This window comes from Columba livia, chromosome 2 (assembly GCF_036013475.1).
Source record: "Columba livia isolate bColLiv1 breed racing homer chromosome 2, bColLiv1.pat.W.v2, whole genome shotgun sequence".
NCBI lineage: Eukaryota > Metazoa > Chordata > Aves > Columbiformes > Columbidae > Columba > Columba livia.
The window spans coordinates 89809953-89837037 of NC_088603.1; the positions used below are offsets into that span (position 1 = coordinate 89809953).

The 27085-nt window shown below is 40.5% G+C and overlaps 1 protein-coding gene across 8 annotated transcripts in view; it reads right to left on the reverse strand.

Annotated features, from left to right (window-relative positions):
- The window catches only part of GRB10 (growth factor receptor bound protein 10), a 148387-nt gene that overhangs the window by 101291 nt on the left and 20011 nt on the right, over positions 1-27085 (reverse strand). For 6 of the 8 annotated variants that reach the window (XM_065052773.1, XM_065052771.1, XM_065052776.1 and 3 more), the window contains one exon: positions 9776-9873. The exons of 1 other annotated variant lie outside the window; for it this stretch is intronic. In XM_065052773.1, the coding sequence (XP_064908845.1) occupies positions 9776-9826 (51 nt within the window). In that variant the 5' untranslated portion in view covers positions 9827-9873. Of the gene's footprint in view, positions 1-9775; positions 9874-18168; positions 18220-27085 lie in introns of all 8 variants that reach the window. One more of the 8 variants, XM_065052770.1, reaches the window with a different exon arrangement.

Here is a 27085-nt window from a genome sequence, read left to right on the forward strand (position 1 = left end):
GCAGGCAAGGGAGCTGTTACCCTTGCCAGGCCAAGCACAGCCTCTTTACAATCAATAAAACAATCAGTAAAACAGTTTGCGCATTTAAAGGCTTGTGTCAGCTCTTTCCTGACCTGCTCTGCCTCTTCACACTCCAGGCATGGGGGGCAGCGGAGATACTGCCCAAGCAGAAGAGCTGGAGTAAACAAAGGATTCCAAGAACAACAAGGAAAGCTTCTATAGGTTAGCAAGGGCAAAAAGATGGCTAATATTAATCTATTTTGTGCTCAGTTGTGCACAGGACCCAGCATCTAAGGACACAAAAGATCAGCAACTTCTTTGCCTCAATTTTTCCTAGGAAAGTTCATCCTCGCATTTCCCATGTCTTTGAGCATACTGTCAGCATCATTTCTCACAGTGAAGGACAGTTATGGATCACACAAGCTAGCTGGACCAAGTCCCTGGGATGAGATGGGATGCATTAGAAGATGCTAACAAAGATGGCCAATACCACCCTGAGGCTGCTCCCCCTTATCTTCAAACAAACGTCACTGATCAGAGGAGGACCCTGACAACCACAGAGGCAAGAATCACATTCATTTTCAAAATGGGCAAGGACAAGGATAGTAGGAACCAGAAGCTGGGCAGCCTTGCCTGGTTTCTGGCAAGACTACGGAGCAAGTTCTCCTGGATGTCATTGCCAGGCACACGAAGGACAAAAAAGCAATTTGTAAATCTATGCTGGGTGTTCCAAAGAACAAAGCATACTTGACATTTCTGCTCACAATTTTATACTGTTTATATTAAGGGTCTCATCTTCTCAGGAAACCAAAGCACTTACATGGATCATTGTGCTGCCTTTTGATTTCCTTATAATGTTGCATATGTTAGGTTCTTCAATTATCTAGTTAAGATTTTACAATATTGGACAATCTTATGGAATTCTACAGTATCTAGTTATTTCTATCAGAAAAGCAGGCACTTCATTTGTACTGAAGGCTGTCAGCCCAAAGCACTCTGCCTCAGATGAGGCTAAAGACTGTAGAAGTTAACTGCAAACTTGAGAAGGACCTACTGCAACAGCATAAAATTCATCAAAAACACTACTTTTCCTTCACTGAAGCATCAGTTTTACAAAAACCCACGTGAGCTGAAATAATGGTCTGTCACTCTCCTACACTAATAGCTTCAAGAACTTCTTCAAGAAAGGTGCCAACACCACTTTGTCAGAAACCCCCTCCTGAACTGTGCAGAAGTATTCAGTATTCTGGGGAACTTGCCAGCATGACAGTATTTACTGTATGACTAATATGCATTAATGAAGCACAAATGGACAACTATTTACTTGTGCTAATAACTAAAGCGCTTTATTAGAGCTAAGGCCTCTAGCATGAAGGATTGCCAGGTTCCTCCACTTGCCAAAATTATGTCAAAAAATGGAGCCAGTGTGTAAGACATCAAGAGCTACAGCCAGTGTGTAGTAGAGTCTTAAGTTATTGTTTAACATTCAACTTGCAAAGGACAAGCATGCTCCAAAACCACTGGCTGTATCCGAGGGCTTGTCTTTTCATTGTAGAGGCTAGAATTTCAAATATGCACACTGGTCTTACCAGTACGCAAGCCAAAGCTATCTTAAAATAGCAGTAAAGCCTGAGAGCTTTGCTGGGCATTTGTGTTCTACCTTTGATTGCTTGCTGTTCTTTCAAAACCAGAAAGAAAAACACTGTATCTTAAGGCCTCAGATTAAAATATCAATACTATCTAGCATAAAAGGCCATTAATACCAATAATCTGGCCCTTTCTACATGAAGGATTCCTGAAAGCTGATCAGTTTGGTAAAATTCCATCCTGAAAAAGCAAGGCAAATTCATCCAGCACAAAGTCCTTGTTCTGTGCCCTGCTCTCCATGACACATCTCTGAGAAGGGAACGTACCTGCCACACTGGAAATACACCTGAAAAAAAGGGCAGAGTTTTGTGGGAACCTAGGGAGAACTTTTGAAATTGTATTTTAGGCTGCATTATATTAGAAATTAAAAAAAAAATACATATATACATATATATATATATATATATATATATATCCATCCTAGAGAACATAAAACAAGCAGCTGAAGCTCCTTTTCAGTCATAGCTAGTGCTAGGTGGACTTGACTCATCTCTAGCTTCACAAAGCTGAGGGTCACACTCCACCACCAAAAACGTGGTGAGTTTAGGCTGTTCTTGGTGGAATCAGCAGCTTCAGTTCAAGACTCAGCTGCAGCATTACGATTAGATGTTCTGCAAGCGTAGAAACTAAGTGACCCCTGCCATAAGACATCACACTAACAAACCACAGTTTCTTCTTAGAAACAAAAAAAATTCTGCTCTCAAAGTTGATAACATTTAAACAACTTCCTGCAGAATTACAGGGGTTTGTTTGTGGGGTTGTGGTTTGTTTTTTTTTTTGTTGTTGTTTGTTTTCTCCCCTCCTTTTTCAGCTTCAAAAAATACAAAATCGTAAGTTCTTATGAAATAGTGTCCTTTGATCAAACAGACTCCCTTTAGACTGTGTAAGGCAAGATAATCTACTGTGCATAGCTTTTAGCAAGGTCTGGATCTAGATATATTTCTTGGAAATACTTAAGTATAAGACATTATATCTCCAGTCTTTTCCAAGGATAGAAAAGGCCTCTTTGAGCCAACTGGCATGGACAGCAACACCAAGAATTATCTGAGCCACAGTACTTTTCAAGAAAGTGACAGCTCCAAATGCACAGCAATCTTATCTTCCTCTTAAAAAAAAATAGTCTTCTCTAGTGGTTATTATTTACTCATAAGTAGAGCACAGAACATCCGTAGGAGGAAGATTCCTTAAAAGCACACAACCCCAAGCTATCACTAACATGATTCCAGTTGACTATTACGACAATTTTAAAAAAATATACTTCCATTCTCTTACATTTCAGGTTTCCATTCACTTACATTTACACAGACATTTGAAGTATGAAGCAGTCTTAGCACTGGTACATCAGCTTCACTCTTCCATCAAGTGAGAGCTGTTACGAACATGAAAACACTCATACTGGTAGTTCTCCAAAATAACCAGTTGGTTAACAGCTTGTTAAATATTTACTCATTTGGAAAAGATCCTATCTATTCGTAAGAATAAAAAATATACTGGATTTAGTTTGGTGTTATAGTCTGCTAAACTGATTGTTACCATTAGTTCAGAGTGGTTTCATTAAGTGTTGTGAGAAAACACCAGAAAACGGCCTGTTGTTATCAACATGGGTGTTTTTACAATCTGGAAGCAGCATCGTAGAAGATGCACAGAAGTCAGAACCTAAAGAGATCTCTCTCTTTTGATTTTCACAAGACCACTGACCGATTGAGGTTGGAAAGGACCTCTGGAGGTCATCTCCACCCCCCTGCTCAAGCAGTGCCACTTACAGCCAAGTAGCCCAGGACCATGTTCAGATGGCTCTGATTTATCTCCAAGGATTTAGATTACACCACCCCTCTGGGCAACTTGTGCCAGTGCTTGACCATCCTCACATTGAAAAAGTATTTCCTGATGTTCAGAGGGAGCTTCCTGTGTTTCAGGTTATGCCCATTGTCTCTTGTCCTGTCACTGGGCACCACTGAAAAGAATCTTGCTCTAGGACCTTTGCACCCTCCTCTCAGGTACTTATATACCTTCATAAGATTCTGCCTCAGCTTTCTCTTAAGTAAAAAAGGAGTGAACTGTAGGTTTAAACATGTACCAAAACCAAGGCTAAATCAAGGGACAAATAAGAGACTGATTGTGTATAATGACATAAGATTAAAAGATAGGTTCAGTCTACTGTTCAAGCATGAGCATGAAACCATTAACACGAAGATGCAAAATCAGGCTTATTTGTAATTGTTTCCTCACCACTGTTAGTACTAATGGAAGTAGTAAATGGTAAGATTGACCATTAGAGTGCTTTGAGTCTTTTTTTTTTTTTTTTGGTGGGTTGAAAAATCTTATGTGATTGAAAAATGTGGACCTAGCCACTTGAAATTTTTTGCTTACATTTGCCTTCAAAAAAGACTTCATGTATTGCAAACCAACTGCTGTTTAAATTAGAATACAAAAGTAGAAATGCAAACAATTAAGTAAAGACTTCCAATTGCAATTGTAAAAAGGTAAACTGGTACAGAAAAAAAAAGTAATTTATGGGTATTTCTTGTAAGAAGGGAAACTAATAAAGTGTATAAAAGCTTAGTGAGATATACACATTCATTTGACACTGTTTTGCTTCTTATACAGTAGTCTGATGTCACAACAGTGGGGCCAAATGCACTTCCAATGGCCTCTTTATGTATGTACCACACTTATTTCAATGTTAATGAAAACATCTGCTTCGGGGACAAATTTTTAAACATTTATTTTCAAGAAAAAGAGACAGAGGCTAGAAATCCAGTTCTTCTTCAACATAAACCATCCAGCTGATACTCCAGCATCAACTCTATCTGTAAAAACATTTGCAGTCTACACTGAGGGAGACAGATTTCATAACTTCAAATTGGAGGCAACATGTCTTGTAAAAACATTCACTAATTTTCTCACTACTTTGCACTTCATGTCTGCTGCAGTCCATCAACCCTCTACACCACATACATGTAAACTGTTAAAACAAGAACATCGTCAATGAAATATCTGTTGACTGACACCATATTTCACAAATCTGATGACTTTCTGCATTGACAGTAGCAACACTTCAGCTTCATTTCTTTATACAATATGCAGAAGAATGAAGCAATGCAATAATGCCTCTGTTGTTTTTTCACTCAGCCTTGGAAAGCCTGCTTGTACACTCTGGTCCTTCCATATTACCTGTTAGCATGAAAAACCCAAACTCCGAGCCAAATTCTATACAAGCAGCACCCTTGTACATTTAAAAGCCTAATGAGAATAAATTAAGCTGCCGTTTATTTTGAATCTTAAAAATCATGTGGCAAGGTTTTGGTAGCGGGTAGGCTACAGGTGTGCATTCTGTGAGAAGCTTCTAGAACGGGGGCAAACTCATTTTCACCAGGGGCCACATCGGCCTTGCAGTTGCCTTCGAAGGCCTGAGTAGGAGTAGATACATGTATACAGTCCTAAAATTACATTCTGTGCTAGAAGCTTCCCCAATGTCTGATGGAACTAAGCCAGACAGCTCCAAGACAGACCAACTGCTGGCCAACAACAAACCCATCACAAACGGTGGTAGTGTCCCTGTGATAACATACTTAAGAAGGGGAAAAAGTTGTTGTGTAATTGCAGTTGGAGAAAGGAGTGGGAATATGTGAGAGAAACAACTCTGAAGACACCAAGGCCAGTCAAGAAGGAGAGCAGGAGGTGCTCCAGGTGCCAAGCCGAGATTCCCCTGCAGCCTGTGGTGCAGCCCATAGTGAGGCCAGATGTCCCCCTGCAGCCCATGGAGGTTCACGGTGTAGCTGAGATCCACCTGCAGCCCATGAAGGACCCCACACCACAGCGGGGGATGCCCAAAGGAAGCTGTGACCCTGTAGGAAGCCCACACTGGAGCAGGCTCCTGGCAGGACCTGTGGGCCTCATGGAGAGAGGAATCCACATTGAAACAGGTTTGCTGGCAGGACTTGTGACCCCGTGGAGGACCCACACTGGAGCAGCCTGTTCCTGAAATGCTGCACCCTGTGGAAAAGGTCTACGCTACAGCAGTTCATGAAGACCTGCAGCCCAAGGGAAAGACTCATGTTGGAGAAGTTCATGAAGAACTGTCTGCTGTGGGAAGGACCCCATGCTAGAACAAGGGAAGAGTGTGAGGAGTCACCCCCCTGAGGAGGAAGGAGCAGCAGAGACAACATGTGATGAACTGACCACAATCCCTGTTTCCCCATTCCCTTGCGCCACTCAGGGTAGGAGGACACAGGGAAATTGTGAGTGAAATTGAGCCTGGGAAGAAGGGAGGGATGAGGGGAAGGTGCTTAAGAATATTTTTTTCTTCTCATTACCCTACTCTGATTTTAACTGGGAACAAATTAGATCAGTTTATCTGAGTTGAGTCTGTATTGCCCATGATGGTACCTAGTGAATGATCTCTCCCTGTCCTTATCTCAACCCACCAGCCTTTTGTTACATCCTCTCTCCCCTGTCCAGCTGAGGAGGGGTGTGATAGAGCAGCTTGGTGGCCACCTGGTGTCCAGCCAAGGTCAACCCACCACAAATCGTAAGACAGACCTCCAAAGTCTCGATAAACAACTGTCAATAGCCAAGTGAATGAAGATTTCCATTGTCAGGCAGATGAATGCCAAAACATAGGTCTTAACAGCCCTTCCCACATAGGTTTTCTGTCTACTTAGACACAAATTCTGCAATTTAATCGTTTTCGTGCTGTGTTTTTTAGGACAAAAGATACTTTATTCACACAAACTCAGCAGCATGTATATCTAGATCAGGCTGTTCAATTCTGAAGCTATATAGAAGGCATATGGATTCCATAGGGATGAGGACTCTGGAATCCACCAAGGTAACATGAGCATTTATTTTTTTTTCTGCTAAAACAGAAACCCATTGTAACCACCCAAAGCAAACAACCCCTGAAAATATAAAAAGCAAGTCTCCTTAAAACTCACACTTACCAAGACCAAGCACCCTAGGAAAACAAGTATAATCTCAATAAGCCATAGACTTGGATCAGACTACCTCCAAAAGTGGCTTTTAAGTTACTGTATCATTTTATGAAGAACAAGGATCAAAGCTGCCATACTAAAACCTGGAGAACCTGTGCCTAGCTGTTCCTTCAGCTGAAGGAAATGTACTCCCATAACTACAGGAGTCACATCATCTTTGCATCCAAAAATCTGACAACATTAAAGGAGGCTTCTATTACAGTAGCTAGCCTCTAACTGATTAATTCTCTTAGGTACTTACTTCCCTGGTCTTGAAGTGTACAAAGTTTCTCAAGTATGATGTGCAATATTCTGCTTTCTTATCCGGTCAAGAGGACTGTTATTAACAATCCTGAAATCCACAGCTCTGCACATGTATGAAAAAGCAATTTCCATTTTCTCCCTGTTTTGTGACCAAGTGGTTGTGGTGCATTTTATGCCAAGTTAGACAATGAGTATGATGTGAACAAGTGCTTGCTCTAATCATAATTCAGCTCCCTGAAAACAAATCCTATTAATAATTAATCAAGTTGTGCCTACATCTTGCTTATGAGAAAATAAATGGAAGTCAAAAAATAGATGAACAGAACATTCCCACATGCCCAGAATTTTATCTTCAGAAACTGAGAACAACAACATCCTTTTGCTATTTATGTCACTGAGACTTGCACAATTCATGCATCCAAGGGTTAAAGAACTAAATCTTCCCCAAGAGTTCAAGTCACTGCACATAAATACTGTTGTGACTACAGATTGCAAAAGAACGGAAACACAGTAAATCATCCCATTTTTTTCTGAGAAATTCTGGGACTATGTTCTGAATTTCCAGGAAAAGAAGATAAACACTGCCAATTCTCACTGCTGGATTTTTATTGAAGAGTTTGAGAATTTGGAAAGGGCTCCTGAAAGCCACTAAAAGGTAGTATTGATTTTTTTCCACAAAGCTAGAGATTGTTTCTAGGAGAATGCACTCAGTGTGACTGGTTTATGTGCTAACTCCTGAAAAAGTTTGTTGTTTTTAAAAAAAAAAAGGAAGATCCAAAAGCTTCCAAAAGCAGCAAACACTGCAAACAAAGAGCCCAGTAAGAAATTCAGATATCCATACCTTGCCAGTCTTCCCAAAAACAGAAAAAGGAAGGGCAGAGGGGGTTGGCAATAAGGCATCCTAAAGGATATTCTGTAGTGCACATTCGCTTATCCAGGTTCTCATTTTCCCAAACTCTAATGTGACAATTTATTCTAAACACTGACATTACAGCACTAAGGCCCCAGCTTTGGGGACCCTGGAAGAAGGTTCTCTGTAGCCTCCCATTCATATGGAGTCAGAAAATGTACTGAAAAAAATAGAATACTTCTTCACACTCTAATGTAGAGCATATTTAGTTTAACCTTCTTTCAGCCCTTTACCAACACAATACTGGCACTGTAGCCAAATTTGAAAGACAAGTTGATGAAAGCTTCTAAGTCAGATTTAGTAGGGGTGGAAAAACAGATGTTCAGGGTTTTTTTAATGAGAACTTCACTTCTGACAGAAGGCACAGTAGTTGTGAATGGGCTTTCAAAGATAGTCTTTAAACTGGCTACCAGCACTTAGGATAGTTAACACACAGCAAGTTATGAGCAAAAATAATTAATTAACAAGGAGTCACTTTCCCACCATCTTAAATCACCCAAGTTGCTTTGACACTCCTAGTCTGTTGACTGCCCCAGACTAACGCAGATTATCTACAGGATTTATAAGAGCAGGATTTATAAGAGCAGGAGGAAGTACCAAGGAAAATTCCCCTTCTTACTGCTTATGAACAAAAAATAATGAGCAAGTTTGACAACCAGTAAAGAATTTGCAGTTCAAAAATGACTGCCTACAGTGTCAAGTTTCTCTTACACAGCTCTCCTCTCCCTCAGCTCCATATCATGACTCAGATAATGCTCTAAATGAAATGGAAGCATAATTTCACAGCATAATTTCTTGAAGTCCAGGCACATCTACTCAAGTGTTCTTTAAAAAAAAAATCATAGATCCATGTCTAGTAACAGATTTTTGGGACATGCAATTTCTCAAAGTCTATTCTGTTTTTATATCTGCAAAAGCACTTAAAAAGGAACTGTTCTGCTTTTCCTGTTATCAGAAAAAGCATTCAGGTACATTCAACTGACAACTCAGCATAAACTAACATTAGTCTTAACTAATTCAAAGCTTCCTGTTGGAGAAAAAATTGGAAACTGGCATGATACAAAACAGATGTTTAAATCCTATAGAGTTTTGTTGGGGATTTTTTTTGTTGGTGGTTTTGTTTGTTTTTTTCCTGTAAATGAGTAGTACAACTGTAGTAACCACTACTAGTAATGTTTCTCTTGGGAAAAAAGAAAAATGTTTCAATGTCATATGATACTCTGTTTAATTATTATTGGTATATCTGCAGGGCCCAAAATCATAACTGAATCCTTAGGGCGGTAAACACACTATGAAAACAAGAGGAAAAAATAAAAGACAAAACACAGGTCATGCCCAAAATAACAGATTTGCAATCTCATAAAAAATACAAATCATGCATTATGCCAAACACGACTGTCTGGAGAAAAAAAAAGGAAAAGAAGTTTTAAGCAGATTTTTGCCTAGCACCTTTGAATTGAGCTGAGGTTGGGTTTTGATTTTAATATCTATTCTTTTTAATATGCCATATTGGCTGCCTAGATACAACAAAATGACTCTACAAACATAGGCTCTAACCAAGCGTAAAAATCTCTGCTTTTGTCCCTACAAATATATTAATAGCATCAGCAAACATTGAAACTTTTTGGTGCAAGGCATTTCACTGGTATTGTAGCTTGACTTTTTTTTTTTTTTTTTTTTTTGTTTTTTTTTGTTTTTTTTTTTTTTTTTAGGAAACAAGTGTTTTCTCCAAAATATGAAGTAGCAATTTTGCGAACAGATATCAAATCTTAATCAGTATATATTAGCGACCCTACTTTTTCAGCAGCAGGTCTTGAATACAAGATGGTAGCAGAGCCTCTGTTCCCAAACATTATCAAAACCCAGAGAATTGCCAGACAGCTATTAGCAGTTTGATGAAAAGTTTGAATGCACAATCAATCACTGGCACACAGCAATATGATGCTACAAGCTGACAGGAACATGCAGTTTCATAACTTACTATCCGATAAGGAAGATGTAAAAAGGAGTCTGGGCAGCCAGCTAAAGCCATTTGTTCCTTCAAATTTTCTTCAAATTACATCTACTGCTTCACAGGACCTGCAGAGTACAAACAAACTGTCAGAAACCATACTGAAGACATTTCATCAACTTTTTATTGAAAACAGTTGGAAGGAGAAGACCGTGAAGAGCAAGATGAGGCGATGAGGATTTGCATCAACTTGGAGTAGCAAATCTGCACACTTGCTGTCTGTAGCCTAGAAAACACATTCAACCCGATACTTCATTCAAAAGCCCACCAACATAACTATTCTCAGGCTGGATGGCTCCTTCTTTATTTCCACAGTCCAGACAAAAAGGTTAGTCTCTCTTCACACCTAGACCCTAACTGTTTGAAGACTGGCCCCCAACAACTGAGGGTATGTTTTCAATTATGGAAAGAAAACACTGAAACCTGGGAGTTAGGATGACAGTCACTTATCATAGAATCATTTAGGTTGGAAAAGACCCATTAGATCATTATGCAGCATTAGCCTTCAACACCTTGTTACACAGCTACTTTTTCTGCCCTTTACCCTTTCCCACCTGCCTTCTCTCCCATGGCTTTATCCTCACACAGTATATCAAATCAGGTGTCCCACACAAATCTGCATTCAAGTCTTGCATTTCCTCTTCTGAGTGATTATTAGCAGCAAATTTGCAAGGTAAGTAGTCTTTCTCTTCAGCATCACTTCCGTGATCAGATGGAGCTTGAAAAAAAATCTCCTGCAAACATATTTAGAGGTGCATGTGGCCAAGGAACTAAAAATGCAAAAGGAACGCAGTATTTAAGCCAGTGACAATAAAGGGATTTTAAATGCTGCTCCATAAAGGAAACAAAACTAAACAAAAGCGTATAAATATATAAAGCACTATTTGCTGGTCCCAGCTTTTCTCTCAACCAGCAACGTTCATCTGGAGATATCTCTGCTGTATAAGACAACTGATGCCCCCTCCAAGCAGATGAAAAAATGGTGACTGGTAGAGAAAGCAGACTGCAAATCAGAGCCAGAACTTCTACCACAAGCGAGCTCCTGTCTTGCTCATCGTTAATTATTAATTATGTATTAAAAACAAATGTGAGTTTTAAACAGACTGCTATCTGCTCTCTAGTAGATGTGAACTGTCACTAAACCAAAGCTCCCAGCAAGATCAATGGGAAAGTCAAATCATGGACAAAGGTAAAAGACATCTCGGAAAAACTACTCCTGGAAAGGTTGCAGCATATGGTCCACATAAACCAAGCACTCATCTAGAAAACTTTATCTTATCTAGTCCCATGATAAGTTGGGCTGAGGTATGGTCGGTAGCCTCCTCCTCCATCAGAAAGTGATGCAAACTTCTGGGAGCTTCTTTCCAGAAAGGAGTTACTGGGCTTCTGCAGTTTACCTGAAGTAGCAGCTTCCTAGGATCAATTCATATAGCCAAATACTTAAGGAGCAAACCGTTTTGGCAACAGCAAGTTTGAAAATCTATTTAACCCAATATGCATAAATCAAGTTGTTTATCCTTCACACTTTTTTTACTTAAGTTGAAAACCAAAATCTTACAGGATTCACACTGGGAAAGGGGGAAGACCATCTCAAACATATAACTCTGTGGGCATGATACCCAACTTGTATTTTTTGCTAGTCTTTAAACATATGAAAAGTGGTCTACAGCCATCTAACTCCCAGCTCCACACCTAGAAGTTTGCAGTCAGTTCTTAAGATGGATCTGAAGACTTAACTTTCAGGGCAAGATTTGCCTCAATCGCCCAGTTTGTTCTGGGAGAATTAAGTACAGATTTATAGAAACCTCTTATCTTGGATGATGCGTAAGAAGAAAAAAAGGCATCTTTTCACTTTGGGAAATACAGTTTTCCATAAGCACATGTGAAGTGAAATTGGGCAAACCACTGGAGAAGATGTTCTGAAGTTGGTACAATGCATCAAGAACAAAGAGAACAGTATTATTAACCCATAAACCCACCAAAATTAAATTAAGTTTAGGTAAAGGGATAAGGCAAAAGAATTCAGCCTTACATTGTAACAGTTTTATGATTATTATTATTTCGATATTTAGAGAACAGGAAAAGGCACCACTGGCGTAAATTTAAATGCAGGTTATTTAGGACTGAATATCAAAATACTCATCTTTCTCTTGATGTTTCAGCAAAAGGCACTGATTCACTTATAGCAAGATAGATTAAATATGTTCCTGAACAATACCAGACCAATTTGTCTACTCTAGGGTGTGCTGCAGTTTATGCCACAGCCCCATTACGCCAATGGAAGATCATAAATTACCTCAAACAATAGTTGGAGTCAAGACTGCATAATTTATCAAGACCCATTTGCTTCACTGCCACATTCTTGAGTATTCATTTGTTAACACTGCAGAAACAGAGGAAAGCAATAATCTCTAGATGATATCATTCCTAGTCAGTCACACATTAACACTGATTTAAGTTCGCATCTCTTTTGTCTGTCTAAAAGTGGTTTATCAAAGTAGTCCTGCCCTAGGAATATAGAAAGCCTTTGCTTACCTTTAAGATCTAAGACCCTGTTGTACCACATCAACAAGTAATAAGTTTTAGAGGGACAGAACTCTATACCAATTCATGTGTTCAGCAGAACAAAAAAAAAAAAAAAAAAAAAAAGGGATTTAAAAAGATTTTTTTTTGCTACTGTCTTTAAACTTTATTTTTAGTTCTCATCAGAGGCCATAACTGCATACACACTTACATGTCCCTTCCATGCAAGTTAAATATCTCTTTGTGATTTGTGCTGTTTACATGCTAAGTCACTGCCCTTTTCCTAAAATGCTTTAGACAGGGGACAGAAACTCCAAAGGTCTGCAAATAGAAAAGCAGCTATGTAGTCAATCTTGTTACAAGACTCAGGACATTCAGTGGTGAGAACAACTTTTGTGCTGCCTCAAGCCAGATGGCCCGTGCACGTTCAAAAGCAAGTGACTCCACATGCTTCTACTGGCTTAAGAGTCTTCCTGGGACAGAGCCTCCAAGAGAAGGACAGTCACGACAAACTGAGCTTCAAAGGTATGATATTCTCTATGGAACAGTCAATTGTGAGGCATAGCTTTGACATCTCCGTCTCTCAAAAGCATTAAACCAATTCGCATTATCTAAACAAAGACTGATACTCATCCCACATGGAAAACATTGCGGGTACACATCCCAGAGAATGCCACTGCTCTGAATGAGTTGTTCCTAGTCACGATCCAATTACCCAGCTAACCAGTAGATTAAGTTATCTATTAATGGCAAATTAAGCCTGTCACCAGGTACGCTTTTTGATTTATCACTTGCTCTCTGCATATTCCCAGCGGAGGTAGCGGTATCTCACCCAGCACTCTGGAAGCAGAGGCAGCCTACGCACACACCGGTACCGCGGCAGGAGGATGGCAGGTGTATGGTCAACTCTGCCAATTCAGGAAGTTTTCCAGGTTCCACATGTGCCATCTGTCAAAGTCTTTAAATTCAAGAGAAAAATACATTTTTTTTTAAAGCAGGCACTTGTAGATTAGTTAGGAACAGGAGGAGAGGAAAAAAAAAGGCAAAATATTTTAACCTGGCAGAGTTGCAAGACAAGCTCCAGAACTCTCGAAAGCTGGACTTAATATTCTTTTATGCAAGGTAACTTAAATTTTTTCAATACTATTCCATTTCAAGTCCCGGACATTTCACTATTTTTATTCTGTCATGTTCTGCTTTCTGTAACCAAACTGCTATGGATGAGGGAGGGGAAATAATACTTCAATATAGCCTTAAATTCTGACAAATGCGAACACCTTTCTCCAACACCTCAGGTTTAACATACAGGTTAAAACTCTTTCCCTCTCTTATGCATCTTTTACTCTCTAGGACATTCAGTGTCACCACTTCATTTCTTCCCAGACTACAGCATGAAGTTTAGCAGACCAAACCTAAATTTCTATAAGAAATTAGAACAAAGTCTTAAAACAACCAATTTCACACAATAGTCTCCCCTAAGTCACCTTCAGGACTGTCTGGGTCAACTCTACCGGAGTTAAATGTTAACATCTTGAAGAGCCAGGGAAAAAGGAGCCTGTCTTGTTGGTCTATACAAAGAACAATCTGCATGATCACTTCAGACGGCCTCCAGATAACTTAGTTAAATGGATGGTTCTAGCAATCCTCTACACCAACACAGGGCATAAGGAGGCACGCACCTTCTTACCAGTCTGCTGCTATTGCCATAGTTACAATGGAAAGCAGATTTGGATACGAGCAGCATTAAGCATGCCAGTGAATTTTCTGTAGTTGAAAGACCTGACAGCTAGCAGTGTCCCCAGCTGCATTTTATCTGTGGGACCCAGATGTGCTTTTCCATGCAAGAACAAGATCGACACAGCTTCTGACAAGAAGGCAGCCTGACCATGTGGGCTGTAAAGAAAGTGCCACCAGATGCCCCAGATGGTTGGACCAAAGAGACTAGATGCTAAAGCACCGTTGGCGGCACAGGTGTTTGTCACGACATTCCATCATAGCTTCAGCTATCAGTACATTTAAGGATTTCTAAAGCAATTTCCCCTCTTTTGGTGGTGGTTTCAGGTAGAGATTGTGTCATTTTACAAGACTGATGATGCCCTCCACCCCTCCATCAAGGTGATTGTTTGGTCAGCAGGACTCAAAGGTTTATTAGTCCAGGCCGCCACACACATACGGCCAAAAGACTCTGACTTCAAACCAATACTGGCAGCTTCCTACGCAAGGAACACCACAGCACTGCTCTGTTAGGCACTCAGAAGACTGGATCCACCATCTCAAAGCTTTTATTGTCCATGTCTCCATTTTACTCACTCCAAACATATGCGTGCTTGTCTCCCCGTCTCTGAACGTCCCTTCCCACATGCAAAGTCTGTTTTCCCATGCTGAAAACTAATACTTGGGCAACTTCGCTTCAACAAGTTCTTGTGCCACCAAAACACCTTCCCAAAGACTCCAGAATGCCACCAGTCTCCAAGTGCAAAAGATTAAGTGACATGGTTGTTGACATTCTGACAGCCTAATGAGGTTAGCAGCAGGTAATATTTATTAAGAATACTTGCGGATTTCAAAATTTCTTCCCACTTCCCTTACATGAGCTGGTACGTGCACACACATTGTGTTACGCAAACATACCCAAAAGGCATTTGCAATCTATGATACAGAGCAAGTTCCTAACCAGAGTAATACTTTGAACATCTTTGAAAACAAAGCATCGTTCTAGTTAAAATTTCAAGTGAGTGTTGCGCACTAAAACGAAAAGCACTGTTCAAAATATAAACCATCAATCAAAAGCACTTCAGTTACATCCAAACACTCCCACGATTCCATACTAAAAAATCTGGTCTTATAAAAAAAAAAAAAAAAAGTAATATAATTCTCTTTGCCATTCTTAATTGCAAAGCTGTTAGTCTAAATATTACACCTTGTAAAGGAAGCCATTTGCCATTGTATTTTTGCCAGAAAGTGAAGAATCTTGGCAACAGCAATTCAGCTTTTGAAAGCCAAAACAGATACATACTGTAGAAGAAGTGCAGAAGAGCTGATGCCATCCCACTTCAAGTCTTGCAAAATAAAATTGAATAAAATATATGCAGTTCAGAATATCCTGGTTTCCTGAAGCTGCCTAAAATTCTAAAAAGGCTCCTCAAAACTCACAGCCCTTGAATTCACGCTCACCTCTTGACAGGGCAGCTTCACTGACAGCAAGGATAAAAAGTCCTGGGAGAAAAATAGTTACTCTGCAACTAGCCCATTTAAATAAGGATCTTCCCTGCTGTCCCTGAAGGAAGTCTTCCAGTTCAAAAAACAAACCTATAATAAACTTTGGAAATATTTATGAAACTCTGCATTTTCACTGTCTCCCTTGATCACTGAAAATTCTCTTCTGCCTCTTAATAGCTCAATCCATAGACTTTGAAGCAGGAACTTTTACAACTAAACAGACTGTACCCAAGTCTAAACAAAATGGTAATTAGAAAGAAACTGAAATAAAGAGCTATGTAGTACACAGTACACAATCCCATCAGCAAGCCATATGCAAAAGTAGGGCAGGTCCATAGATGCACGACTGGGACAAGAGATGCATAGTAAGGCAGCCCAAAGACAACTTCTGCTGAAAATGCCATGACTAATGGTCTCTAATTTTGTATATACACTTCCTCACTACCTCCTTTGCTTCCAGAAAACAAAACAAAAAAAATACTGCCCCTATCCTCTGTGGCGTCATGTTCTTGCCTTTTTTCCCCACGCACACAATCTAGTCACATTTCTCATTACACAGAACCCAAAGTTTTATAATTTTGGGAAGCACTCTAATTATTTCCTTCTGTTATTTTAGGCTTTTATTATCCAACCTGAAGACTTGGAGTGAAGTTATACAACAGTTAAAATGATTTAATAGCTTGTTACTGCCAAGAACAGGACAGACATCCCACTCTCTTCATCAGCCCTTGCTCTGCTTTCTTCCTCCACTTCCTCCCAGCAACTGCATGGTACTCTTTTCTTCTCCTGCTTTGTGCCATGTATCTTCCTTAAATGAGTTAATTAACACAAGCTGAACTTGTTGTTTTGCTGGGTTAGTTGTCTGCTAAGGAAGCAAGCACAATAAACCTAGATCTGACAAGCAGCTCAGCTGGCACAACGTGAATGGCAGGACAGCATGAGCTGGGGATGGGAACAGGATCACCCCTTTCCAGTGGCAAACCATTACAACTATTACATTGGCCAAGGCAACCTGTGAACTTTCATTTTCTTTGTTTACTGCCATTAGGAGCTGGCAAACCTTTCCTACTGCATGTCCATGAGAATTACTGCTTTCCAGGCATCTCACAGAAGAAAAACATTTGGGTAAGACTCCAAACAAAACAGTTGCATTTTCTAGATGGCACTTTCCCTCTTGTGGTACTGACTCAAGTCTGCTTTTGTTGCATACTTAACAAAACATTGTTTTTTGCATCTGGAACACTAGTAAGCCTTTATGCTTTCAACCTGCCACTGGTGTGAATGGTCCTTCCCCCTCCACAGGGGTAAGATTTGAAAGCCCATCCCCAACCCAGAGACTAAAGTACATTTTTCTACTTAACTCCCGTATGAACACGGCAAGTTCATCAGCCTTTGTACAATGCACTTTTGCTGAAGAAAGTCAGATCATTACAGATTCTGGGTGAAACCACATGCCTCTCTATAAGCATTGCAGTGGAAAGATTTAGCCAACTCGCTCAACTGCCCTTTACTAAGGTGGCAAGATGGTGGGATGCTCCCCACAGTTTTAACTTCTACAGCCTCCTGACAGCAAAGGCTCAGAGAGCATGCAGTTGAAACATGTATACACAGCTGTGACAGAGGGACTCAGAGTAGCTACCTCCAGCACTTACACCCTATTCCCAGCTTCTGTTCCCTCATTTCTCTGCAACGCTCCTTTATTGTGGAGGAGAATCTTCCAGAGCATGCAGAAGCCTTTCCTCCCCTTCTGACTGATGCAAAAGACAAAGATATGTATGAAAAAAAAATAAAAGAAACAAAGAACAAAAGGCAATATTTTATCACATGACCAACTGATCTGTTTTCCAAGCATTTTAAAGTCTGTTTCATTCAAATGATTCATTCATCAATCACTGCAGTTATTCAAAGTCTATTTTCCTTTGCTTGGATGCTTTTTACAAGGAAGTTTCCTTCTCAGTAAGATTTATGTAGGGGGCTCAGTAAAACTTCTCACTGAACCTAGCAGGTTTTTTAATACAGTACTGGCTACAGAGCTGACCACAAGACTGACCTCAGAACTAAACGCACACTCATGCACAGAAAGCTACATAGGCAGATATCTATAAATACCATTCACATTCCTCCTTAGGTCTCTCCTGCTCTCCAAAGTTTTCAAGTGGGTTAAAACACTTTTCTCTGATAAAAAAAAAAAAAAAAAAAAAAAAAAAAAACCACACCAAACAAACATCATCATGGAGCAAGGACATTAGACAGGTTTTTCATTGTGATGGTTTACAGGGTTTAATACCAATAGTTAATATAATAAGTGTACATGTGCCACTCGCTGTTCTCTTAGTACAAGTTTTTTTTTTTTTTGAAGAGTTATTATCAGAAGCTTTTATTTAGACAGCAAGGTTCCTGGTTTTAAAGCAAATCAATTGACATAAGCTTTTACAGTTATCTATAATTTATGTTAGTGAATAAGCACTAGTTTATTTACATTGTCTAATACCTTATAAGTAGTTGAAGCTGGAAGGCAAGTTTAGACATTTCAAGTCAAACAGCAAGCTACTCCCTAAGATGGTATCTTTTTGAGATACCATAAGAGGTAGACTTAAGTGCACAGGTTATTTTCAACATACCTCTTGTTCACACAGTTAAAACACTCAAAAGAAAGCTTCTCTGCTTAACCTCTGGAAAAAAAAAACACACGCTGTGAGCAGAGGCATATTCCCTGATACCAACAGTACGTTAATTCACCCTCTAAATAATTTTGCAGTGACATATTCCCAAATACAGTTTATTCTGAACAATTCAACTGTTCAAACAATTAAGACAAGCACACCACAACTCAGCTGAAATGCAGCAAAGAGTAAGTAATGGTAGTAAGTAGTAAAAATAAACAAGCAAACCCATTTTACCTCTCATGCACAGGGAGGCAGGAGTTAGCGTAGTATAACTGGTAAGAGATAACTAATTAAAGCCATCAGTAACTCAACCATGAAAGCGAGCCCTGGACTGTATCAACCCCAAGCAAGCTGATGGCAGCCAACTCTGCTTCTAGTTGGAAAGAGTGTTTTAAGTCCAACAAGTACTGTGTTGCTCCCAAGAACCACAGAGAAAAATCTCATTTATTCAAGAGGGATATAGTAAAGAAGTGCAAGAAAGGCAGAAGAAACCCAAAGAAACCTAAAGCAATACATATACCCTTGACTGACCAGAACATAAAAACTGTGCCAGTCCAGCCTGCAGTACACAATTTGGAGGCTGCACTCATTCAACTCCTGTGCAGTGAAGCACCAGCAGTGCCAGAGTACACTCATGCCAAAAACTACTTGCAATTTTAAGATCCTGATGTCATAGACACCTCACAAGTATTTTCATACTGCCTTACTAACAAATCGCAACAATCTCTTCTTAGAGCAAAGAGACCATTTTGTAATCTCAGATGCATTTGCTGGGGTTATGCAACACGCCAGCTCCAAATCCACGAGTGGCTTACGGTTAGCAGCAGGCAATCCGAGCTGCTGCAGCGCCTGACTGACACAACCAAAATGCTACCGGTGCTCTACGCTTCGATACAGGCTGGGAATTTCTAAAAAATAAGTAAAAATAAATAGACTTCCGCATTTCCTATCTCCTTTCCTACACCCTTATGCTTTTCAGCCCTTGAAAAGCAGTTTCGAGCTGACATCTCAAAAGCAACTGTGTTGACCTACTTGCAAATATACCACCCTGGGACAAACAGGGCATAGCTTTTTCCTACTAAGTGTAAACAAAACAGAAAATAAACTTACAGAACAGGTTAATATTTTGTAGAATGGTTAATGTGTTAATGTTCAACGGAAAGCTGAAGTCTGGCCAACTGATCACATGTTTTATGTGCATTAGCGTACATTTATTTATTGCTATTAACTTGCACCTGCAGAGAGAGGAAGAAAGAGAATATTCCTTCCTTTGATCCTGAAGGTCACAAGGTGACTGAAATCCCAGCTTAATGAAGACTCTGGTGAGTTTGCAAGTGTCACAGCTTCCATCAGCCCTTTCAAAACGCAGCATTGGAAAGCACAGCAAAGATGACTGAAGTAATACCACCCAGGCTTCATAGACTATGTTAACTTAATTAGAATGGTATTTTGGCAGCACCCAAAGATTACATATCGAAGGCTGGGTAGCAGGCCAAATACTTGACTTGACTATAATATTTTGCCAAGCCACCTACATTAAGAGCTACTTCCCTGTTTTTTCAGGGTGCCATAAAGGAAATATGTTGTTTCAGGCATTATAAGACTTAAAAGAGGCATGAAACAGTGAATGTCACCAGCACTGAAGGTTAACTAGATACGCGTTAAACAAGAAACATCCCTAAGTAACCTTCATACTACAGAGCCACTGAAGGGGAACGTTTGTTCTCAAAGGGTGTAGGCTCCAGATGTAGCCAAGGTTCCTTGCCTACCTATTGATGTATTTTAACCCACAAAATGCCTGTTCTCCAAGCCTGGAACCCACACACAGGTACCATCTGCATTCTCCCACCCTCGAGGTTGTCCAACTGGTACTGGCAGTGGTAAAAAGCAGGGAGAAGACAGCACATAAGCGTCCCCACACACAACATCATTTTACAGACCTGCAGTACGTTGTCCACAGAAACAAAGCAACACCCAAGGCTACACACAGAGCTGCCTATTACCCTATTACAGGACATGAAGGAAGTCACATACCCTGTGTGGTGGCACGTATACAAGGCACAGGGGAAATGCACATCCCTGCACTCTCACACTAGTCTGTGAGGAGAAACAGGTACTCCTCACATGCAGTTCATCTCACCCCATGGCAGCTACCTAGAAAAGGTCAGAGAAAGCTGGATAATCTCAAGAGGCCCCTTCCAACCTACTTGATGCAGCAAAGTGCACCACTGGAGCACCTGCTTCTCTTTTCTGACTACAAAGGGAATTTAGAAAACTGGCTCAGATGTAGACATCCAGGATCCAGAGGCACAAAACCAGCCTGAGGAATCCCTCCCCAGTCTACAGCACCACAACCTCAAACTCTCAGCACCTCTGGACAAGACTGACAACTATGCCAGAACAGTCCCATGGTATCCCCAGACTCTCAGTCTCTGTATTGCAAAGTCAATCTTGACAAAGCTTCAGCTTCTCCCAGCAACATTTAATTTCACTGTGTGCATGCACATACATTATACACACGCACTTGTATACATACATGACCTCAATAAGCAGATGAAGAGCTTCCTTAGCAGCAGTGCAGAAAGCAAAACAGAACTCCTTCAGCCAACATGGCAGAACTCAGCACTGTAAATGCTACCAAAAAAAATTAAAAAAAAAAAAAAATATATGTATAGAGAGAGAGCGCACGCGCACTTGGTTCTCTTTCCTGAATTTCCTTTACTGTTTGAGGCAGAGATTTTGTTCATACTTTGCTCTTCCAAAAAGTTCTCCTCTTCCCAAAATACACTGCAGTATAATAAAAGATTTGTGAAAAAAGCAGCAGATAAGCTATCTTGCAAAAGCCTCTCTGAATATCAGAAATTTGAAATTTCCAATTGCTACTGTTAATTGATGAAATAAAGATTCAAAAGTTTCTTTTTTGTTCCTTTTTATTTTGATCTATAAAAGCATTCACTCATCATTAATACAATCAATTTGACAGATGCACCAGAAAAGTCTTGATTTTCATTTCAGCCTCACTAATTAGCAGTAGTATTTTATTAAAACACAGTTCTGCATGAAGACATGGCTTCACAAAACTGCCTGCTTTACATAAATACTCACCACAGGCTTTCATGCTACTTTCTGCATTTGTGTCATCTTCACCTAAGGCTCTGATGCTTACAGATCACAGCAATCCCTAGTTTGTAGTATTTTCCACCCCTCTTCCATTGGGCAGCAGTACCACAGAATTTGCCACCAACACCTGATACTCTTTATGACATTCTTTGTCTTGGGCAAATTACACCATGGCTTGGGAACTCTCAGATTTCTTTTCTGCACCATTTTTGCCTACACATCTTTTCTAGTCCAATAAACTCATCAGTCAACAGCCTAAAATAAGCAGCAGAGTTTTCATGAGGACTGTCTCATTTAACTAAATGAGAACCTCTTCATTATACAAAACCAAAAAGCTTCCCTCCAAAACACAAGACAGAAGCAGAAGTTCGCTGAAGCTGGATGCCTTTCCAGAGCCAGGTTTGAGAAGGCTGCCCCATAGGAAAAGAAGTGCTCTCCATATCAGAGGAAGACAGCCATGGTTCCCAGAGAAGCTCCCACCTGTAAACCTTCCCAGTGAAGTCCCCTGAACCACAGGCATACCCTCGTACTCTGCTCCTGCTGAAGGGCAATAACACATTGCCCAATAGGGCAGCACTCTGGTCAGACTCAGTGGGACTACTCAGAATGGTGAAGCAAGCAGCAGAAATAACACGGGTATAATTTTTCCCATGACAGCAGCAGCAGCACTGACCAGAAAACTAGAAATCACTACCAACAGATGAAGAAAGATAAATACTGAGCAAACCAAGGAGCACCACACCTGAATTTCTCCCATGGTCTTGGGGATAGAAAGGCATGTCTGTTTTCTACCAGACTTTGACAACAGATCCCGAAGAATCTTCTGATACAGATCTCTGTCTAGCAGGTTAAGCCTTTTAAGGTTCAATGCTTCATGAGATAGATACATTTTAAACAGGAAAAAAAAAAGACCCTGGAAAGGGCAGAATCACTCCACCTTTGCACTGAGTCAGAACATAAACCATTCCCTCTCTAAAGACAACATGTGACAAGAAGGACTAGGCTCCAGCTCCCAGCACTTCAGCAGCACTGAAGTTTTAATTCTCTGAAAGGAAAGTACCACACGTTTACAGAGCAAATGATCAGCAAAGTTAAGAAATCACACTGTATAGTCAGACAAAATTAAGTAAATATGTGATTCCTACTTACTGGAAACCTTCTCCCCGGTATCCAGTGACAGGATGTGTGGGAACCGTTCAAAGCTGGGTCAGTGGAGGTTCACGCTAGATATTCAGATGTATTTCCTTTACCAAGAGGGTGGTCAAACACTGGAACAGGCTTCCTAGAGAGGTGGCTGATGCCCTAAGCCTGTCAGTGCTTAAGAGACTTTTGGACAGTGCCCTTAATAATATGCTTTAACCTTTGGTCAGCCCCGAAGCAGTCAGACAGTTGGACTAGATTATCGTTGCAGGTCCCTTCCAACTGAAATATTCTTATTCCATTCACAAGAGAACATTCCTTTATCCCAAAATGGCTTTATCTGAATGAATGCTCCAAAAGTGAAGTTCAGAACATTCTCTTCAATTTGTAATTTTTTTCCTGATAGATATATCTATTTTTAGCAAAAGGTCCACATGCATTGTAAGTCAGTTATTTCCAGTGCTGCCTCAATGCCTACTTCTAGAAAAGTCCTTCTCAAAACACACTCAGGTGCTCTCATACCATCAAATTTAAGGAGCTTATGGAAAAAAAACAGTCAGCTGAGACACAGTAAATTACCCAACAACCCTATTCTGTCTCAAAGCAAGAGTAAAACCAGTCAGAGTCAACAGCAGTTTAGGAAAACCAGTTTTATTTTACACTGAAATGGCCTGGGAAATTCAGGGGGTCAACTGCCATGCTTGAGGTGCGAGGGTGACTACATCCCATGGCCACTTTAGGAGCCACCTAACCACCCGTGCCATGGCGAGGTTCACAGTGCCCCAAATTTTATACAGGATTCCTACTTCTCAACCTGCAGCCTCAGTGTCAGCACGTAGCTCTTGGGCAAACCACTACTTGCACCGACCACTGGTCATTTGCATTGGTCAGCAAGGGACTGGTTAACAGTATGAATTTCAGAAGCCCGCAATTACAAAACAGATATGAGCAAGTACTCTGCTGGCAATTAGAGCTCCAGCTTTATTTTATTTATTCTAGCATAAGAGCAGATGTTGCAGTTATTTGAAGGTTTTCACAATCTTAATTGTTGACCTTAATTGTTGTTAATCTTTCCCATGAAGTGGAGACAGACAGACGCCACTCGTGTTTTGTGAAGAGGATAGTGTCCTGCGGGGTATGAGTAATAAAAGACAGTATTGTCTGCCTTCTCCCTCCTGTGTGAAATACAAGGGTATTGGGATTGGTCAGCAGCATGGAAGAAAAAGAACGAATTAATGACTCAGCTGTTTTATTTATTTTCTTGGAGGATACATCTGCTACAGGATTGCGCTGTGACACTGAGATTTCTTTCCCCTCCCTGGGAGCGGGTGAAGGTTCCAAGTGCCAGCTAAAGAAGTGCCGTATTTAGACTTGATGACGCCTGAAACAGCTGATACATAAAGCGCCCTGTCCACCTCATTGAGCATCACTCAGGCTGTAGTATTAAGACGCAAAGTGTTGAGTTTCACAGGGCAATATTAGGTTTCATAAACAAGTTCTCAGACTGGACAAGAAAGCATTTCATGACGTGCTTGGAACACAGCAAAAGACACATAAGGTCTTTTCCTTTGCTAGTGGGAGGCTTGCCTGAGATTTCTTGCTCAGGCGGGGAAATTTTGTATTCATCTTTTTGCTGCAAAGCTTGGAGATGAGGTTTGCTAACCAAGAAGTACATTCCTCCGACTTTGTTCTGCCAAGTGTACTGGAAGATGTTAACTTGGTGTCCCAGTAACTTGAGAACAGGCAACGCAGAGGAGGGACACTGAAGTTCAGAAATGAAACACAGGATGTACTGATGCTGCAACAGGCACTCCCTATAACCTAAGGCAAAAGACCCAGAAGTCAGGATAGTGAAGATCAGTTTCATGTTTATGGTTACCCTGAAACATTTCCCAGAGTGAAAATGGACATCAGTCTGAACCCAAAGACTGGACTAGAATGGCATCTGCTATCAATTCTAATGCAAAATACAGTGAATCAAGTCCTTCCTTCCTCTTACCCCAGAACTCACCTTAGCTGCAAACACCTTGAGGGTTTCTTGACAGGAAGAAAACATAAGGCTATTTTTGTTTTAGTTCCTTAAGATATGTTATATTTGTTCATTAAAAAATAAAATAAAAAAAATAAAAAATAAAAAAAAAATCAATGTCAATCTGCAAAAGTTCACCAGGCACCATATATATATATATATATACACACATATATACATATATACACATATACACACACTAAGCAACTGCTGATAGACGACATTTTAAGAACAGCATAAAGAGACTGTAATATGTTGCTAGAATGGAAAGAATTCAGCCAAGATGTCTGAAGGGAAACATCAAACTGCCAAGCTGTTAATTGCCACATATACTCTGTCACACCTAAATTGATTTGGACATAGCATGAAAGATGGTAAGTCAGATCAGTTTTCAGAAACAAGTGCAAGGTAAATTCAAGGAACTGAAAAATCAGGAAGTGACTTATTTGCCAAAAGAACCAGTTAAAACTAGATAGACATGGACAATAAATAAGATGGCATGAAGAAGAGTCAGTACAGCTTTTGCAGAAGTTATGACTCAAATCTACTCAAGGCTTATGACAGTGTAAGGAAAAAAGACATATTTGGATGTTATCCTTAACCAGGGACCCCTAAAACAACCTGAGCGGCTGTACTTTGCAGGAGTGGTTCCCCCCTTAACAGCTAATTGAAGGATGAGAATTAAAGGTAGGAAAACACTGTGGGTTTTTTTTTTTTCCATACAGGGAGTCTCAAGAGTGACTGTAGTGACCATCCTTTTCAATATATCCATAAGCTCTCTGAAACGTGATGAAGAGTAAGACAACACAAAGTTTGCAGGCAGTATGATATGTTCAGTCTTTGGAGCTGGACCTTCATGCAAAACACAGTGAAACGATCCCATGATCACGGGCAAATGGGCAACCAAAAGGGCAACACTGATTTCCACAAACTCAAACCAATGTGCACAAAGAAAAATAACCCTGCCTGTGTGTACCACTGAACTAAGTGTCAGAAATCTTAAGTCTTCCTTGGAAGTATCAACGTAGAAAAAAAAAAAAAATAAATAAATAATAAAAAGGCAGACGATGCTTCACAAGGAAATACAGTATTAAGAATTAAGGAACTGCTGCAAGCAAAGCAGAATCATGACAAGTCATTAAACCCAGAGCACACCCACTTCTTGAAAACTGTAGGCTGTTATGACACTAAAAGGGTAAAATAGAATTAGAAGGAGTATAGAGAAGAGGAATTCCTGAAGCAGAAACTAACAGACGTGCATCTTTCAGCATGGAGAAGAAGAGACACAGCTGAGGGACAGCAGGACAGGCATCTAGTCAGTTATGGAGGACAAGCATGAAGTACCCAGAGAATGACTAAGGCCTCACAAAAGGAAAGGGTAGGCAAGAGATCTGCTGAAGTGGATGGGAAACATGAAAATTATTTCCATGGGGGAACCGGGCCTATCAGTGTGTTAAAATACTAATTTAGTTTAAGCAATGGAGAAAGCTTGTCAAGGAATAGCGGCTATAGTAATGGAGATGCACGCTCCAGAGCACTGCAGCACAGCAGGATATGAAGCAGCAGGGCCCAAAAGCAGAGGGAAACTCTTTGCAGACCTTCTACATAAGCAACCACTACCAACGGTACAGAGACACACAAAACTATTCTTCATTAACCCACTGTCTGACCCACTATGGCTAGGCTCATCGAGAGGAACAGCCAAAACCATGCTCACCCTTAAACAGATTATAGCCCTTTTCTGCCCTAAAAGAGTACGTACTAACTCCATTTTCAAACAGAGAAACCCAAAAAGGTTTTTGAGGTCATCGAGCAGGCAGAGGTACCAGCAGAACGCAGGCTTCTGAGCCATGAGCTCTGCATTCAAGACACTGCTATTCCCAGCAGCCAGCCCCAGGTCCCTCTGCTCCAGGTCACGTCCCCCACTGGCGACAGCAGGACAGAGAGCTACTTGCCCCTCAGCTAGGCTCATTAACATAGCCTTTTGCGACAAATTACATTTGCCATTCAAATTAAAATCATTAGCTACTTTAAAGAAAAAATAATATTCCTGGCTGTGAATTGCGGGTGCTAGATATTAACCTAATGGGGATGGTGAAGGAGAGTTGGAGGGACAGCCACATCACAGAGGTCCAGAAGTGCAACTTCAGCATCACCACATTGCATCCTCCAGAAAATGCTGCATCAATTTAACAGATTTGCACCTTGAACAATTTGGCACAGACCTAAAAGCTACAGTTGCTAGGCATCCTCCATGTAACATTTACTTTTAACAGCAAGTCCCGCAGGCTGCTGCACTATGCAGATGGTAGAATACACGTAGCTTGCAAGCTGACAAGCACATGCCTAAATGCTGGCTCTCTACAACACAAAACATGAACCACTTCACCAGGGTGCTTCTCCCACAATTTCCATGGGAATTTGCTATGTCCAGGATGCAAGACGTTTCAGCACTGAATAAGAAAGGTGCCATTTTCATAACAGGCACCTAGGAGGTCTCTTCCCTCGCGTTTCAGGCCAGGACAAGAGCGAATCAAAATTTAAGATTTTGAAGAACATGAAGCTCCCTGCACAAACTGCAAA